This window comes from Protopterus annectens, chromosome 4.part1 (genome assembly GCF_019279795.1).
Source record: "Protopterus annectens isolate FY-2018-M chromosome 4.part1, PAN1.0, whole genome shotgun sequence".
Classification (NCBI taxonomy): Eukaryota; Metazoa; Chordata; order Ceratodontiformes; family Protopteridae; genus Protopterus; species Protopterus annectens.
This window is the reverse complement of record NC_056734.1, coordinates 262840670-262860126: the sequence shown is the minus strand read 5'-3', so window position 1 is coordinate 262860126 and position 19457 is coordinate 262840670. Positions and strand designations below refer to the sequence as shown.

General features: G+C 37.5%; 1 protein-coding gene across 3 annotated transcripts in view; it reads left to right on the top strand.

Moving 5' to 3' along the window:
- The first annotated feature begins 429 nt into the window (after positions 1-429).
- The window catches only part of LOC122800830 (zinc-binding protein A33-like), a 287666-nt gene continuing 268638 nt past the window's right edge, over positions 430-19457 (top strand). For 2 of the 3 annotated variants that reach the window (XM_044070127.1, XM_044070125.1), the window contains exons 1-2: positions 6771-7249; positions 18080-18175. In XM_044070127.1, the coding sequence (XP_043926062.1) occupies positions 6806-7249; positions 18080-18175 (540 nt within the window). In that variant the 5' untranslated portion in view covers positions 6771-6805. Of the gene's footprint in view, positions 908-6770; positions 7250-18079; positions 18176-19457 lie in introns of those variants that run through there. The other variant, XM_044070126.1, reaches the window with a different exon arrangement.

Below are 19457 nucleotides of genomic sequence, written 5' to 3'. Positions count from 1 at the left end.
AAGTGGAATAAAACAAAGATTATTTACTGGTGGAAGTATCTAATCAAATGGCTCTAATGAGGGAATACAGTGACATTTTGGAATGCTAATATAGTTAGTTATGTTTATCCAAGGTGATTGACAGCTAAAGGGCAATGGTCTTAAATGGACTTAAATCTTACAAAAAGGTTATACCTCTCCCCAAGAACAACTGATTTTTTTTTAATTAATATACAATTCCACTTTAAGAAAATGTCATGTTAAGGTAAACAGTGCTCAAATGTTTCTTTGAATCAGTGGCACTTTAACTAGGGCAACACAGACTGCCATTTCTGTGAACCAGTCTCTTCACAAGCACTGCTGGGAATTTATAGCATTCATACTTAGTCAAAAAAGTACTGCATATCACATGATCTGTAACACAAAGTGAAGTGCAGTAACTTGGGTAAATGAAAGTGAAAGCAAAAAGCAGAGTACCGAAGAGATGGCCTCTGCAAATATGACTGATAATCCAGATGAGGATTTCTTTTGCTCTGTTTGTTTGGATTTGTTTATAGAGCCTGTAATTCTACAATGTGGACATAACTTCTGCAAATCCTGTATAGATAAATTCTGGGAGAAAGAGAAAAATCTCTTCTGCCCAGTGTGCAGAGAGGAATTCACATCCAGGATATATGCTGTAAACAAAGTGTTATGCAAGCTGGTAGAGAAAGCATCGAGGTCACAGCCAGGTAAGAATGCCGGTAAACTACAGAAGGAGCAGAAAGGCCACTGTGCATTGCAGTCTCATGAATGTTTGGAACATGGAGAAGCACTGAAACTGTTCTGTCAGCAAGATGGGAGTCCTATATGTTATATCTGCATGTTATCATCTGAACATACAGGACACACCTTCCTACCTGTACAGGAAGCAGTCGGCATGTTTCAGGTAACTTGGAGTGTAAATAAACTAAGGACACATTTTCATCTCTGCAGTTCTTGAATCAGGCTTTTGAACTTTACTCTTTCCAGAAATATGTGTTTGAGAATTTGAGTATCTGTTCAGGTATTGAACCATTGCAAGGGGTGTTCTGTTTGACAAAAAGAATCACGATGTGTATGTTGCATTCCATTACAGTGATTTTTGCATCAGTTGCCTGTCTGTGTATTCATATAGTTGCTAGGTGGTTTGAAGTTTGAATCTAGCATACTAAATAGTGATTCCCTGACTTTAAACAACAGGGACTGCTATTCTTTTTTTTTTCATTTACGTACAGCTGCAGTCTTCTTACTGTATGTGTCTACCAAGTACATGTTCAATTTAATCTAATGTAGACTGTATTTACTGTAATATGTAGTCATTTCTGACTTATTGTATGTTCTGTAATGTGTGTGTAGAAGCAGAAACAGTTCCTTAGAGGGAGTCCAGTTACCTAGTCAGTATACTAAATAATTAAAAATAGAAGCATTCTAAGTCATTTATACCTAATGTTAAGGAATATATTTTCTGTCATGTTAAGGTAAGCAGTATCAGAATGTTTCTTTAAATCAGTGCCACTTTAACTAGGGAAAAACAAACTGCCATTTATGTGAAATATTACCTTCACAATCACTGTCAGGAATTTATAGTGTTCATACTTACCTCAAAGAAGTATATGCTGTCTAAAGAATGATTTTCATTTGCTACCAAAATAAATTAATTGATCCTGAACTATATGAAGAGAGACATGATGGAGCTCTCAAACTATGGGTACATGGCGGGTATGAGCCCAGCATTGAGCAGCATTCTACGTTTTTATTTTGAATTTATTAACCGTGGTAGAGCGCTGATCCTGTCGGACCAGTTCCAGTCTCAGCTTTGGGGAAAATACAATAGAAATATGACATTTTTATAGAGGGAATGACAAAATGCAGCCTATACATATATTATTTGCAAAGTGAATATCCTAGTTGGCTTGATGGTATAAAGGCAACAACAGATAAATGACATTATATATAGAGTGACTGAAAAAACACAGTTTAGAGATGCATTAAATATAGAGGGACATCAGAGTTGGTATGCTGAAAGAATCACAATCAAAAATAGAGTCAGGGCAAGGTATGTAGACAGAAGGAGGGAATGACGAGGTTAAGTTATGAGATCAGAGAGATAACAGTTGCATTTTCATAGAGTATTGAAAAGTGCTCTTATTTGTAAAGAGAAAGTGGGGCAAGAGGAGTGATCATTAAGAAAAGAAGGGAGAGATTTGGGATGCAAAGTGGTACACACTGCATACCTTTATATTGATATTTGAAATGTACCCATATTTTTGGGACTGTATTCCCCCATTATTGGCCTCATCCAGGTATTTTGTGCTACGGTTGAGAGCTATGGTAAGAACTGAGTTCACTGAATATGTTTGGCAGCTGTATTCGCACATTATTGGCTTTTTTCAGGTCTTTTTTGCTAAGAGGTTGACAGTTATGGTGAGAACTGAATTCACTAAATGGTAGCCATTTAAGTTTGTCTTCCTCTGTTTCAGCTGATTTGGCATAGTGGTATGTTTCTCTGACTGTTTTGCACAGGGTCCCCTGGGTTCAAGATGTGGCAGTGAAATGTATGGTGGTAACGCATCATTTTATTCTAGCAACTTTCCAACATTATACAAGCAATGTTTAAAATGTGTCCCTGGTTTTTGGCCTTTTGCCCCCCCCCTGCAATAAATTTAGTTTTTTTTTCCAGATTTCTTGTGCTGCGAAGTTCAGAGATACAGAAGTTCAGAGATACAGCTGAGTGTCGAGTAGATTTTACAAGGAGCTGACAGCTGCAGGGAACAAAAGTTTAGTGCTGCTTGTGTTAAGTCTGCTTGCATTGTTAATAGCACAACAGGTAGTGTACTTGCTTTTGATGCAGAAGGCTGTGGGTTCTACTCCCACAGTAGGTATTGTATTGCTGATACTGTACTGTGTTGTAAAGGGGGTGGATGCTACAGTCCTTTTTGGCAAAGATACCTAGTAACTATGAACCTGTTATCAGTTTGCCATCCACTCCCTGTTGCGGTATTACTAGCTTATCATTTTTTTAATGCATGCAACATAAGCAATTTATTCTTCAAGGGCAACTGGTGCTTTATTTGTAGATGAAACAATGACATATAAAGTTGTTTGCTAGCAGCAACCTCTTTATTAGTTACAGATTTCTTTAATGTGGATTTTACTACTTCAGAGATTGTGCATATTTACCGATACTGGTGGACTATAGAAGGATGAGTAGACTTTTTATGATGGAAATGTTCTGAATTGGGCAGTTTTGTCATTGGTGCATGCATTTTGTTTCATTGTTTACTGGAAAAATGTTGAAAACAATAAATTTAAAATGCCCTCTAACGACTGTACTGTATTGTACAAGGAATATAATGTAATACAGTCAGGAAGGTGTATCAAAGAGCATGTGTATGTTTCATGTTCAAGGGGCCTATGATTTTGAAAACAGCCCAAAGTTAATCTTTATCTGCCACTGGCAAAATGTATTTTCTTTGAATGTGGGTTTCAATGCTGTCTCAATGCATGCGGGTTTCAAGGGCAGAGAAGTTTCATTGCTAAGTCTATTTTCATTGTGAGATTGCATTGCTTTGTTTAACAGATATCTATTAGGGTTTGTGCTGTAAAATGCGAAATAAAACTTTCAAATGAAATCTAAATCATCGCAGAAGTAAAGCAGTATGCACATTACAGTGTTTATGGTAAATGGGGCAAAATAACCAAGGAATGGAACATTGGAATGGCTGCAGGGAGGAGGTTCCATTTGACCATGATTTTGTGAGGGGGGGGGGAGGGTAGCAAACTCAGACAACCCTGGTTGAACTATACCTCTCAGTTGTCCATATTTATGCAGAATGAATAGATATTTGCTTCTTATTTTTGGTTGTTCTCATAAAATTTGTGGTTTTCTAGAAAATCATTTAGGAATGAAGTCACTAAATGACAGACATTGAGTTTCAGACGTCATAACCTTCAGAAAAATGCATGCTAATGCAAGATCTGTTATTCTATCAACTGTCTTAAGTTTATACAAGAGCAATTTTTAGTAGTGTTTGTATGTTCCCCCAATATATTTGGCCTTGTCCAGATTTCCTGCATTAAGAGATTGAGAGGTACGTGCAAATCGCTTTGTAGAATTAGGAATACCCAAACCTCTCAATTGTCCCCAATTTTGGCTCAAAATGTTGCTCTCTCCTACTAATCCCTCCTCAAAATGGCAATTTTTGAAGAAAACGCGGAGGGTTTACAATTATATATAACTGTAGTGATCAGAGTTATAGATTACTTTTATTTCAGAAATGCATGTAGATGCTCTTATTTTGTTAGCTGCTCAAGTTAACAGTGTTAATATTAAAAAGTTGTCCCTTTCTTTGATAGGTTCCCAGCTGTATTGTGTGGCAACTTTATATTTTTGCATCACATTTTTGGTCTGTTTTTTCATAAAATTGTGGTTTTCTGGCAAATTAGTGGCAAGTCATTAAAGATTGAAGTTACAAAGTAATGGCAGACATTTGAGTTTCAGATTTCCTACCCTTCAGAAAATTCGTACTAATGCAAGACCTACTACTGCTCTATTATCTAAGTTAATAAGAGCAATATTTAAAAATTGTCCTTATTTGTGGGCCTGTGTCCCACTTCTAGTTCTATGTATGGCTTTGTCCAGATTTCTTTTGAGAGGTATGAGTGTCAGAGCCATTACCGTCAGCCAAAGACAATTCAAATTGTGACATACTTGTTGTACCCCACTCCCCATTGTAGTGGCTCTGGATGTGCCCAAGGAAGGCAAGGAGCAGTTATGCAGTGTAAGTGTGCAGAGCATCCCACCATCCAAGGTAGACCACAAGTATGACTGTGGCTTTTCATCTGTCCTTGATTTTGCAGAATGTTCTGGTTTTCTGTCATATTTTTATACTGTTGATTTATGCTTCTTATTATTCATGGAATGCATGCTGTCACAGTGCCCTGTTGCTCTGTTTAAGTAGCAATGATTTAATGAACATCAGGTAAGCTTGTCGGAGATTGTAAGATGGAAGTAAGCTTTAATAAGCATACTGTTAAAGAATTACCAGCATTGAAAGCCTTTTCGTTGTTGTCATGCAGAGAATATTTACATAACTAGATAATGTTTAAGCCTTGGGTATTGAAATGCATATCACAGTATTTGTAATAAAAGGACAGGATTACAGTATTTTCAGAAGCTCATTACATTTGTTGGAGACTTGCAGTCATCTTTTGTTGGAGACTTGCAGTCATCTTTGCAGGCTTTACCCGTAAACTAAACAGAATGCCAATCTATCATGTGTGGCCCATAACTTGTGCAGGAATCCGTTAAGCAATTTATCTTGAGCTTGTTTCTTGTGTGCTATTCATTTTTTACTTTGATCATGTCTTCCCCATGAAACAAGTAGATAGCTGTGTCAGGCAGCAGGTCTTTTGGATAAGAAACATTTTTACAAGTGGGGGTATCACAGAAATTGCTACTTTCAGCTTGTTACTTGGTAAACTTATAAAGCTGAATAAAAATTATAATTAGAACTGCAGTGCAAGGAGTAGTGGTTTGAGTTGAGTGCTGCTTGTTTTTTTATACTTGATTTTGACCGGCATTCAATTAATGTATTTAAAAAGTAATTTATTTTTATATGCCTCACGACATGTTTCCATCTGGATATTAAGTAAGCTGTCATGTAGCCAATGCATTGAAATATTTTTTTCTTCTACACTTCATTTTGTCTTGATTGGACTCTCGTAATGACTGCTTGGCACCCAGGGCAGCGTATTTAATTAAAGTTCCAGTTGTTGTGGTTTTGAGCATAGCTCCACCCCTTTCTAGTTGGTCACACCCCGTCCCATTGGCCCACTCATTCAGCTGTCTCAGCCCTCCTTTAATTTGTCGTCACCAGCCGCCACTGGGATTGAGTCTCCCTGAAAAGAGGCTACTAGCCTAGTGGGACTAACCTGGTCAACACAGATAAAACAAAAAACAAAAAAAATAGTCAGTCTACTAGAGGCAGCAACTCGTTTCAAGTTCAAACACCTCCTAATTAACCAGAGATTTGCAGAATGCCTAGATTTTGCATCATATTTTTGCTCTGATCCTCTTAAAACTTGTGTTTTTCTGGAAAACCATTAAAGACTGAAGTCATAAAATAATCACAGACCATTGAGTTTCAGACTTCTTAGCCTTCAGAAAATACATACTAACACCGAGCTCACTATGTTAGCAACTTTTCTAAAGTTTATAAGAGTAATATTTAAAATATGCCCCTATTTTTTTAGCCTTTGTCCCCCATTATTTTTAGCTATGTCCAGATTTCTTGCATTAAGAGGTTGAGAGGTATGAGACAGACAGACACACAGCAAATCAAAGTGGAACAAAACAAAGATTATTGACTGGTGGAAGTGTCTAATCAAATGGCTCTAATGAGGGAATACAGTGACATTTTGGAATGCTAATATAGTTAGTTATGTTTATCCAAGGTGATTGACAGCTAAAGGGCAATGGTCTTAAATGGACTTAAATCTTACAAAAAGGTTATACCACTCCCCAAGAACAACTGATTTTTTTAAATTAATATACAATTCCACTTTAAGAAAATGTCATGTTAAGGTAAACAGTACTCAAATGTTTCTTTGAATCAGTGGCACTTTAACTAGGGCAACATAGACTGCCATTTCTGTGAACCAGTCTCTTCACAAGCACTGCTGGGAATTTATAGCATTCATATTTAGTCAAAAAAGTACTGCATATCACATGATCTGTAACACAAAGTGAAGTGCAGTAACTTGGGGAAATGAAAGTGAAAGCAAAAAGCAGAGTACCGAAGAGATGGCCTCTGCAAAAATGCCTGATGATCCAGATGAGGATTTCTTTTGCTCTGTTTGTTTGGATTTGTTTATAGAGCCTGTAATTCTGCAATGTGGACATAACTTCTGCAAATCCTGTATAGATAAATTCTGGGAGAAAGAGAAAAATCTCTTCTGCCCAGTGTGCAGAGAGGAATTCACATCCAAGATATATGCTGTAAACAAAGTGTTATGCAAGCTGGTAGAGAAAGCATCGAGGTCACAGCCAGGTAAGAATGCCGGTAAACTACAGAAGGAGCAGAAAGGCCACTGTGCATTGGGGTCTCGTGAATGTTTGGAACATGGAGAAGCACTGAAACTGTTCTGTCAGCAAGATGGGAGTCCTATATGTTATATCTGCATGTTATCATCTGAACATACAGGGCACACCTTCCTACCTGTACAGGAAGCAGTCGGCATGTTTCAGGTAACTTGAAGTGTAAATAAACTAAGGAAACATTTTCATCTCTGCAGTTCTTGAATCAGGCTTTTGAACTTTACTCTTTCCAGAAATATGTGTTTGAGAATTTGAGTATCTGTTCAGGTATTGAACCATTGCAAGGGGTGTTCTGTTTGACAAAAAGAATCACGATGTGTATGTTGCATTCCATTACAGTGATTTTTGCATCAGTTGCCTGTCTGTGTATTCATATAGTTGCTAGGTGGTTTGAAGTTTGAATCTAGCATACTAAATAGTGATTCCCTGACTTTAAACAACAGGGACTGCTATTCTTTTTTTTTTTTTTCATTTACGTACAGCTGCAGTGTTCTTATTGTATGTGTCTACCAAGTTCATGTTCAATTTAATCTAATGTAGACTGTATTTACTGTAATATGTAGTCATTTCTGACTTATTGTATGTTCTGTAATGTGTGTGTAGAAGCAGAAACAGTTCCTTAGAGGGAGTCCAGTTACCTAGTCAGTATACTAAATAATTAAAAATAGAAGCATTCTAAGTCATTTATACCTAATGTTAAGGAATATATTTTCTGTCATGTTAAGGTAAGCAGTATCAGAATGTTTCTTTAAATCAGTGCCACTTTAACTAGGGAAAAACAAACTGCCATTTATGTGAAATATTACCTTCACAATCACTGTCAGGAATTTATAGTGTTCATACTTACCTCAAAGAAGTATATGCTGTCTAAAGAATGATTTTCATTTGTTACCAAAATAAATTAATTGATCCTGAACTATATGAAGAGAGACATGATGGAGCTCTCAAACTATGGGTACATAGCAGGTATGAGCCCAGCATTGAGCAGCATTCTACGTTTTTATTTTGAATTTATTAACCGTGGTAGAGCGCTGATCCTGTCGGACCAGTTCCAGTCTCAGCTTTGGGGAAAATACAATAGAAATATGACATTTTTATAGAGGGAATGACAAAATGCAGCCTATACATATATTATATGCAAAGTGAATATCCTAGTTGGCTTGATGGTATAAAGGCAACAACAGATAAATGACATTATATATAGAGTGACTGAAAAAACACAGTTTAGAGATGCATTATAGAGGGACATCAGAGTTGGTATGCTGAAAGAATCACAATCAAAAATAGAGTCAGGGCAAGGTATGTAGACAGAAGGAGGGAATGACGAGGTTAAGTTATGAGATCAGAGAGATAACAGTTGCATTTTCATAGAGTATTGAAAAGTGCTCTTATTTGTAAAGAGAAAGTGGGGCAAGAGGAGTGATCATTAAGAAAAGAAGGGAGAGATTTCCATAGTTTGGGGATAAGGATGGAAAAATCTTGGCCTGTGCAGTGCTGCCTAGTTTGGGGGGCTTGGAGGAGAGGAAAAGAGTGAACATTCTTCAATGTCAATGCCACAATATGAGAAAAAAATAGTAATTGGCTTAGTTTTTTGTGTCATTCAAAGGGGTTCTGATATTTTTCAGCCTGTGAGGACATGATCAACAGACTATGCTGCTTTACCAGAGATGACCTGCATCAGTACCATCTAGGATTTCAGTTATTAGCAAAGACATTCTCCACCCCCATAGTTCCTTTTTTTGGCAATGCCAACCTGATAAACCTTTGAAGAAAAATAAGAGCAAAACTGATAACACCAAGAAGAGTAGTTCCAGAACCGCAAAGTGAAGACAATAGTTCGTAAAAAAGGTAAGTCCTTTATTAGTTGCCAAGTGGTAAAAATCCAAAGACAGTTGGTACAAAGCAGCAAAATCAGACCAAATGGTAAAAATCCAAAGTCAGTAGGTACAAAACAGCAAAAATCAGACAAGCGCTTTCGCTTGGAAAATGCCAAGCTTTTTCAAGTCAAAAACAGTTGCCTGCAGTGAGGCAACTGTTTAAATGAGGATGTTAATTAGTCACATGTTTGGTTAGAGCTGAGTTGCATTAAGAAACAATTGAGACTGTTTTGAGCAAATGAACAGCCAAATAATAAAATGAAACATTAAAATGTGCATAGGTTAAATTGACATTGCATTGTTTATACATGACTGGTAAACCAAGTGAGTGTTATGATGAAATTAAAAACTTTGCTTGTCCAAAAGGTTTGGATAGAAATACAAATACAAATACAAGTGGAAGTTTAAAAAAAGCTGTGTGTAATCCAAGTGAGTTTGAAGTCAGCAGTCCTGTGTAATATGAGAATCAATGTAGTGCTGTTATGTTAGCCTTAAAAATAGATGTTGTGATGCATATGAATTTGCACTACTTGGTGACTTGGGGCAAGTGTGTTCAATGGGCAAAAAAAACAGTGTTGAAAAATAGTGAAAATAGGATGAGACATGCTATAATCTAGCCCTTCTGAGCTTCAGAACCGAGCCTATACTAAGTGTGCCATTTAACCCCGGGGGCCTGCCTGCATCTAGCTTGAGTTGCCAGACAAGCTCCCTGTATTCCAAGGTCGATTCCCAGTCCCCTCCTCTAATGTTAGGGTTCACTTGTTCAAGGATCATGAAAGACAACTTGTAATTGGGACATGTAAGTGAGTGTTTGAAAAAAGCGTTGCTTTCCTTTTTCTTTTCAATGTCGTAAGTGTCAATTTAACCTATGCACATTTTAATGTTTCATTTTATTATTTGGCTGTTCATTTGCTCAAAACAGTCTCAATTGTTTCTTAATGCAACTCAGCTCTAACCAAACATGTGACTAATTAACATCCTCATTTAAACAGTTGCCTCACTGCAGGCAACTGTTTTTGACTTGAAAAAGCTTGGCATTTTCCAAGCGAAAGCGCTTGTCTGATTTTGCTGTTTTGTACCTACTGACTTTGGATTTTTACCATTCAACCTGATAAACCTACCAACATAACAAAACAAACAAAGGAAAATATGAAGATGTTACTGATCAATGCTAGGAGCCTAAACAAGAAACTCCACTCCCTACATACCTAAACAAGAAACTCCACTCCCTACAAGTCCTTCTTACACTGGGGGACATTGACATCTGTGCAGTGACTGAGACATGGTTTAAAATAATGGAGAGCACTCCGACTGTGCAGGGCTAAAATGTCTTCCTCATGTTTAGACCACTACTGCAAGAGGAGGAAAAAATGTGGAGGTGTATCAGTCTTCAACCAAGAGAGACTTGCATTAAAGCTGGTACAGTAGCATGATGAATTAGAGTGTCTTCATGTCCAAATAACCATCAGAAACATCCTGTACCATATATTAGCTAGCTGTAGAACTCCTCGTATGACACAAGAAAACCAGAAAGCCTATCTATAGGAACTAGAATCACTCATTAATAAACCCAATACAATTTTCCTAGTTGAAATAAACTATCCAGCTATAGTCTGTGAAACCTACATTATCACTAGTGCACAAGCACAGAGATTCCTGGACTTTTTCAATACAAATGCACTGGAACAATTTGTCAGAGTACTGACTAGGGGGAATAACGTTATGGATCTTTTCTCGGACAGTGCAGTGGTGGCATTGTCACCTCACAGCAAGAGGTTCTCTGGTTCGATTCTCAGCTGGGGTGCCTTCTGTGTGGAGTCTGCATGTCTTCCCTGCATTCATCTGGGTTTGCTCTGTTTTCCTCTCATGTTACAAAGACATGCATCTAGAGCATTTCTCCCCCAGGCCTCCACTGAAAATTGGCTTCATTCCAAGTCAGACTTTCCCAGTTAACAAATGTTAAATAAATAATATGGGAGCATCTTGCACCATCCTTTGCGTATATTTATCGGTTGTTAGGTCTGACCATAAAGCAAGTCTCCTTCTAAATAAAATTGAAACTGGATATCCCTTCCCCCAAGGTACCTTTAGAAATTTCTTTAAGACAAACTCCCTACTCCTATGTGATATTTTGGCAAGCTTCAAATCCCCATCAAACCCAGTTAACTCCACTGAATACATGGAAGCATACACAACCACTCTATGCCAACATGAAAACAGCTGCATAGATGCAGCTGTACCTCGCAGGAACAATTTCAGGGCAAACCCAACAAACAAACCCACATAGTGGAACCATAATATCAACAAGCTTTATAATAACAGGAAAATAATTTTTACCAAAAGTTACAAGACTAATTTCCAAAATGTTAGAGCCCTTGCCCTTGAAATAAACAAACAACTCAGGAGCTTAATAAAATCCACCAATGCCAAGTTTAAGGATTAGCTACCCAAGCCAAAAACAATCACAAGGCCTTTTTTAATTATATCCGTAATCTCAAAAGCACGATGCAGTGATATGCTGAGCTGATTGTGAACAATGTTGCTTACACTGTGACTAAAGATATAGCAAACCTATGGTCAATAAATTTATCTTCAACTTTAACCTACTCTGTCCGCCCCACTGTCTGTCCCTCAAGATATACTTAAAACCAGTTCACTTTCAGCTATCAAACCAGACCAAGTGCTAAAAGTGCTATTAAAAGCTAAAAATACTGCCTTTATGAGTCCTGACAATATCCTTAGGTGCATCTTAAGTAGCAGGAAGCATGATTTAGCCACACCCCTGACAACACTGTTCAGTGTCAGCTTCCATACAGGTTTTGTACCAAACGAGTGGAGAACAGCTAAAGTTATTCCCTTACATAAGGGAGGATCTTCCACAGCCACAGGAAACTATAGACCCATAAGTCTAACCAGCATCATATGCAAAGCCATGGAAAGAATTATCATGGAACTAATAAATTAGTTTGGATTCATAAAGGACAGTTCATTCTTACTCAACCTGGTGGACTTTTTTGAAAAGGTCACCAAAAGCACGGATGAAGGCAAAATGGTACACACTGCATTCCTTGACCTGGCTAAAGCGTTTGGTACAATTCCCCACTCAGGCAAAGAAGGGAAGTTATTGGGAATAAATTTCTATGTCACCTGCTTGATTGCCAAATTGCTCACACATAATATGCATGAAATCAACATAGGGAAAGCTACCTCCACAAAGAGTTCAGTCACCAGTGGAGTCCCCCATGGTTCTGTGCTGGGACCTCTTCTGTTTGGCATCTACTTTTCTGAAGTAAAAGACAATACCAAAGGGTTCTGGCTGACTAAGTTAGCAGATTATTGCAAGCTGGGAGTAGTCATTGAATCCCCAAATATTTTGGCCATCCTGCAAGAAAGTTTGTCCCAAAATCATGGACTGAAACTAAAAGCCAAAAAATGCACTATTATATCATTTGGTAAGTCATCTACCCCAAGAAACTACCACATTGACAATATGTCCCTAAGAGTTGACCTAGTTGTTTGGGATTTGGGTTCAACTTGTGTCCATTGTTGTATGAAAGTCCTTCTATATAGCACAGCTCATAAACAAAGGGTCTGTGTATTGATCTAAGGATGTCATTGACTCACTTTATTTAGACCTCATTAGGCCAGTCAATGAGTATAATACCCCCTTTATTTATTTATGTATTTATTTATTTATTTTTGTTTACAGGAAAAGCCTGTCTGGTTAACATCCATTTTCAGCAAAGGCCCTGGGAGCAAAGCTCCATTTGTTCACATTGCATTGTGCTTAGTTTCAGTTAAATAATACATTTTACCCATAAAAATAGTTAAATGTATACACTCTAAGACTTTTCAGAGGTAGAAGTTACTATAGAAAAAGCCCACATGCAGCTTAGTGGATTGTACAGGCAGTAGTTATGTATAACAATTGTTTTGTCATTTCAGTGAGAGGTTGAGAGTATTCTGTCTAAGGAGAGTATTTGCAGAGTATTGTACAGTGAGAACACTTAGTGATGAGCATGTGCAGGACCAAGATCAGTTAAGGTGTTGCTTAAGAAGGGGTTTAAAACTATTGAGCTTGTTGGAGAGTTTTATTTGTGTGGGGATACTATTCCAGAATTTAGCAACATATTGGGAGCAGAGCTAGTCTCCTGTGACATTATTTGACGTATTTGTGAGTAGTAAAAAATTGTTACTAGAATGGAGGACTCCTTGCTGGACATTTGGGCAGTAATATGATTTTTAGTGCAGAACATTTTCTGGATGATGAAAGAGTTTGTGTGCTGTAGTTAATTGTGAATATGTTAGGTAGTTGAGTAGTTCAAACCCGTTGAATTGCTTTAAGCTGTGACAGTGGTGGGTCCTATATGGGATATTGGTGGCAAATTTAGCTATTTTATTGTAGCAGGAGGTGAGTCTCTTTCTTTGAGTATTGTTTAAGTTTGTTAGGATAGGAGTGATTGGCAGTAAGAAATTGGTGGCTAGAGGTTTTTCTTGCAGTATCTGTAAGGAATTTTTTAATTTTATAAAAAGGAGCTTACTCTCTGGTGTGTAGATTTAGTGGCATGCAGTATATGCTGGTCATATTTGAGACTGTCATCTATTATAATGCCTAGAAGTTTACTGTGAATTGCAGTTTTAATGACAGTATTATTTGCAGACTTTATGGTGAAAGATTGTTTTTGATTTTGGCAACTTTTTGAGGTAAAAATGCATTACCTTAGTTCTGGGCAGCCAAGTGCCCTGGATTGTGTGGAATGCTCCGCATTTGGTATCAATTTAACTCACTGTTCCGCAGTTCCGCTTTGAACAGTGGTAGCTCTGCTTTACAATTTTTGACTGGCTTGTGTACCGCAATTAAAGCCAATCGGCATTGCATCATACAAGCCAATCAAGCATATGTTCTGTTGCAAAGGGAGCCATTAGGGAGGCACAAAATGCGGCCAATCGCGTGCCAGTACTAGTTTTCGCACCACTGCAATAGTTTCAAAAAGGATATTGCAGGGTGCAGAAAAGAACACATTGAGAGTTACGGCTGTTTTTTTCTGAATGCACAATATCCTCTTGTTACCAGACTGTTTGAAGCTTCATGCAGTTCATTTGTTATGATCGTGGGTAAGAGGGATGGGGTACAGAGACTGGACAGGGAGGCACCTGCTGAATGGGAGTTGATGTGGAAGTGCATTTCATCAGGTACAGTTTTGGCTGTACTTACCTTAGGGCAAAGGACTACAATTAGCTTTACTTGATTTGGGAATTGGGATGGTCGTGGTGGTGCTGCTGTTGCTGGGATGATTTATTTTTTTAATTCTTGATAACATTTGGAGGATGTGGACTGCTGAACTTGGAGCTGCAGATGCTTTGTTCCCTTACTGGGCTGAGGTAAGTGGCGGAGAGTGCAGGACTGATTAAACTTTGTTTCAGACAAGGTTGGAGTTAGATTTTTGCAGAGTGTCCAGATTCTTGCCTTTTGGTCTGTTGCTCATAACATTTGTGGTTTTCTGGCAAATTACTGAATATTAAAAGTCTGACATAGACTTCATGTCCTTCAGGAAAATGCATGTTAAATTCAGTTATTTAAGCAGCTTGCTAAGTTTTTTTTAGAGCAATTCTCTGTTCACATTCTCTCTTCTCTCAATGTGTCAAGATACTAAGTGTCCCCTGATTATTTCTGGATTTGTCCCTGATTCTTTGAGAGCTGGGCTGGTTACGTTTGTAGAAAAGGTGGTGCATTACATTTAGTAAATAATTATAGACTGCTTTTATTTCAGAAAGTGTATATTAATTCACATTTGCTTATTCTGTCATGGCAGCAATATTTTAAACATTTCTGATGTCCCTTATTGGATGAGTTACCTTTTTTAGTTGGGAGAGGATATGAAGGGGTTGGAAAAGCAGGTGCTAATGAGCCCTTGAATATTGTTGTGTAATTATTTTCTACTGAGTATATTGCATTTTATCAATGGTTTCTGTTAACTATTTATTGACATGTGTCTTATTGAATCTTAACAAATGTACAGTATTTGCTAACTTAATATTTTTGGCAAAAAGCCTACTTCAACCAGGCACCATGGAAATGGTGCATTTTCACGCAGTGCAAAAAAAGGGTTCCACGTTTTGACCGTTTGTCACACATTGTTAGGGTCTGTGTTCCACATTTGCTTCTGAAAAGGTTGAGACCTATGCCTTAGTTTTCTTGGGGCTGTGTAGGAGGCTTGATTTTTTGAGCCAGGTTATTTATTGTTGAGGCTGCATATATCAATGTTTAGCCATCTGCATACTGAACTAAATTAGCATGGTGAGTGTAGGTGTGGAGGTTATTAATAAATGTATTAAATAGGAGAGGACCCAGGATAGAGCTCTAAGGGACACCTATAGTAAGTGGTTGAAAGGATGAGCAGGTTTGTTGCCATTTAACAGCTTGTTGCCTTCAGGCAACTAAGTAACCATGACATGGAATTTTGTGAAAGTCCTATTGAGGAAAGCTGAATGAGCAGTTGCTGGTATGAGAACACATGCCTTTGACAGGTCTAAGAACATGGTGGCCACAAGGAAACTATTGTTTCTATGTTGATTTATTACATTAGTAAAGTGTAGTAGAGCAGTAGTAGAAAATTTACCCAAGGAATGACCCTTGTACAGATAATGGACAGAAGCAGCTCCTAAATGCTTTATCCCATGCATGGCTCCCCTCAAATTATCTGTGGTATGATTCCATTTATTCTCATTAAGGTAATATCTTATTATCAACCATGGGATGGGTAAGGCCAATGCATAACTGAATGGGATAGGTTATTTTGAGTGCAAAATGGAAATTGACTTGTCATAAAATGTCCCACAAGGGCAGCTAGACTAGTACCTACGTATGAACTTTTGAACATATGCTCCAAGGATCACTTTCAGACACAACCAGACCCATACAGTAACATTATGATACATGGGTAAAATGTTATACTGAGCTACATTGTATAGATCTGTAAGTTTACTTTCTTTTGTGAAAAATAATGGAGCCAGTTAGTTTGGATACATTATTATCAGAACTGGAAAAGTTGGGTCTGAAACCATATATCATGCATTCATATGCTGAAAGATCCATAACCCCCTGTAATATGATCCTATATATTAATATAATAACAGCTGTAAATAAAAAAATTGCTGGCATTTAACGTATATACACTTATCTTCAGTCTTTGATATGGTCATATACAAAATACTGACCAATAAATTAGAACTAGGTATTAATATAATATAATATCGATAAGATGGCTAGCTGCATGGCATACAAATAGGAGACAGTAAGTATTGTACAGCAGTTGACAGGTGAAATTCTAGGTTTACTTTCAGGGTATCCCACAAGGCTATGTCGCAGGCCTATACTTGTTTCTGTTGAATCTTTCAGCTCTATCTTATTCATCTAAAATGTTATATAGTCTGTATGAAGACAACTTGAATGAGGGTAAGTTAATACATCTGTTACAGACAAGGCATGCTTGCAAAGGAACTTGACTAAATTGACCATTTGACCACAGGAGAATAATGTGCCGCTAAATACTTTAAATACTAAGCATATGAGATTTGGAAGACATAGATTGAACTGCACCCAGTTTGCAAACTGCGTGAAATTATTGAATTACCAAATGATGACAGTATATTCTAGGAGGGTCTTTTGCAAACTGACAACTGGCGTCTTAGACATGGTCTCAAACTGAATGCAAAAAAATGCATCATCATTCCTTTCAGCACAAACAATGACCTTTCACACTATCAAATCAACAATAATACCCTAAGTACCCATGAAGTGGTAAGGGACCTAGGATCACAAATTGACTGCAACCTTAACATCGAACACTGTGTGTCTACTGTAGTAAGAAGGGCTTTCTACATAGCACACTTGATTAGTAAAGGCATTGCCTCGAGAGCAAAAGAGGTTATATCCCCCTCTATACTCAGTATTAATCCAGCTTATAATTGAGTATAACACCCCCTTCAGCATGTACCATACAAAACACTTGCAGAAATTGGAGAGACCATATTCTTAGGGAAGACTTATACCTGGCTTACAGAGCAATCTTGAACCCAAACCTAATCAACTTGCTACATATGTGTAAATCAAATGTGACTAGAGCTACCCCTTCCAGGGATCTAAATATGGCCTGCAATTTAAATAGGACATGCAAGAGGGACAGATTTATCTCCCAGTGACTGCCGTATCATTGGAATAGGCTACCTATTCAGGTGAAACAGAGCACCTCTGTGAAACTGTTCAAGAGGAATCATCTGGATGAGTGGATGAAGCACTATAAATTCTTACCAGGAATAGTGCCCACAGCCCTTCTGGACATGGTCAGCCATTACTAAATACAATTTTGGGTATTAACTAACATTTCTATGGTATTACATGGGGATGAAATGGCTAGGCGTGAAATGATCTCCGGGTTTATAGCTTATTAATCTGCTGTGATCCTATGAAATATTTACTAGAACACACAATGACTGAAATTATAGATTCATTTAAGGACCTGGTGTTTGGGTTAACCCAGCCTTGAGTTTTTCTTATCATATCATCTAATTGGTTATTGATAGTTATACAACTATAGACTACATACGAAGAATTGTAAAATCTAAAAAATCAGAAATGAAGAAATCATTGTTTGCAAGTTACATCATACCAACACTAAATCATGGAATAATAAACTAGAATGAGAAGACTGGAAAGAGTATTTTCTAAAGAGGAAGCACCAGGTCAGAGCAGGATATACAATTCCTAAAAATGGCTACTTTTATCTGAGGATCAAATGCAAAGGCTAAATTAATGAAGGGCTCAAATTAAGGGATGTGAGTACAGCTAGAATTTGAGATGAAATCTGGTTACCATCTTTGAAATTTACTGAAGGCACTTCCCCCCAATCAAAGCTAAAGCATGATATGAAAGTCACAACATAGCTGCAAGCACAGGCCAGAATCAAATAATACAAAGCACAAATAAATAGTACTAGAACTATCCCTTTACCCATCAAAAAATTTGGGATGGGGCATGCAAGATCTACCATTTTATATGTAAAACTTGTTGTTCTAAATACTCAATATTCTTTCTTAAATCTAGGATGAACTGAAAGCTGCAGCATCTTTTCTACAATTAAGCATTATGGAACTAAAAGAAAGCCAAACCAAAGAAGAACAGAAGATCTCTGCTATCCAGGTGAGAGAATCAGCCCTCTTTTGTGTTTATTTGCTTCATAAAAAGAGTAGCATGTGTAGATACATGTGAACATATAAGTGCACATGTCACACAAAGAACAAACAATAGTTTCCAGATCACCAGTACTGATATCTTTAGATGTATCGTGGTACAGTTCCTGCAGCACCAGATGTATAGTACCGAAGGTATATTTCAGCTTCCAATGATTTATAATGTCACAGTTAAAATAAAACTCATGTACCAAGGTAAAGGTACAGGCAGATAATCAGTTTAGGATTAGTCCGTTGTGTTTTCTAAACTGGATTTTGATTAGTCCATGATGATTTGGGAAATCAGTGTGAGATTAATCATTGATGATTCATAGCATCACTATTTGGTTAGTCCTTGATGAGCTATAAGGTTATTATGAGATTGTTCCATGATGGTTTGTAAAATCAGTAAGTGATTAGTCTTTGATGACAAAATTTATTTATTTATTTATTTATTTTACATTTGTTAACCGGGAGAGTCCGACTGGATACATGTCCATTTTCAGCGGAGGTCCGGGGAGAAAAGCTCCAGGTACATAACAGACATATGAACATTGTTAATGCAAAAAAGGAAGATAGTTAAGATCTAAATACAATATAAAGATACATCACATCTTGGGAAAAAAATAACAGCAGCATATAAAAAAAAAACATAGGTCAGTTACAAAGGCGAGGCACCTTGTTAAAAAGCGGTTAAGGATAGTGAGGTAAGAGAAGGGTAAATGATAGTGGTTAATCAGGTTTGGAGCAGGGACATTGCCAGAGAGTATTGAGATGGGGTTTAAGCTTTTTTTTGAATTGTAGGAGTGAAGGTTCTGAGGTGAGTATGGTCGGTAGGGAGTTCCACATTTTACCTACAAAGTTTGAGAATAGAGAATCCCCAGCAGAATTATTGGCTTTGGTAGTTTGAGCTAAGATCTTAGTGGAGGAGCGTAAAGATTGCAGGTTAATATAGGGGTGAATGATGTTTTTCAGAGCTGGTGTTTTCTCTGGGTGATACAGTATCTGGTGAGCCATTTTGAGTTGGTTGAAAAACTCTAACCACCCTAGTTGCTTCAAGTTAGTGCAGTGGTGCGTTCTAAAGGTGGAATTTGTGGCAAAATCTAGCTATGTGATTGTAACAAGAAGCAAGTTTGTTAAGGGTTGTCTTGTTTAGGTTTGTAAAAAGGGGGGAGGCATAGAAGAGAGTTGATAGTAGGTGTGTGCTGGCAATTGTAATTTTAGCGTGAGGAGTGAGAAAGTGTTCTACTTTA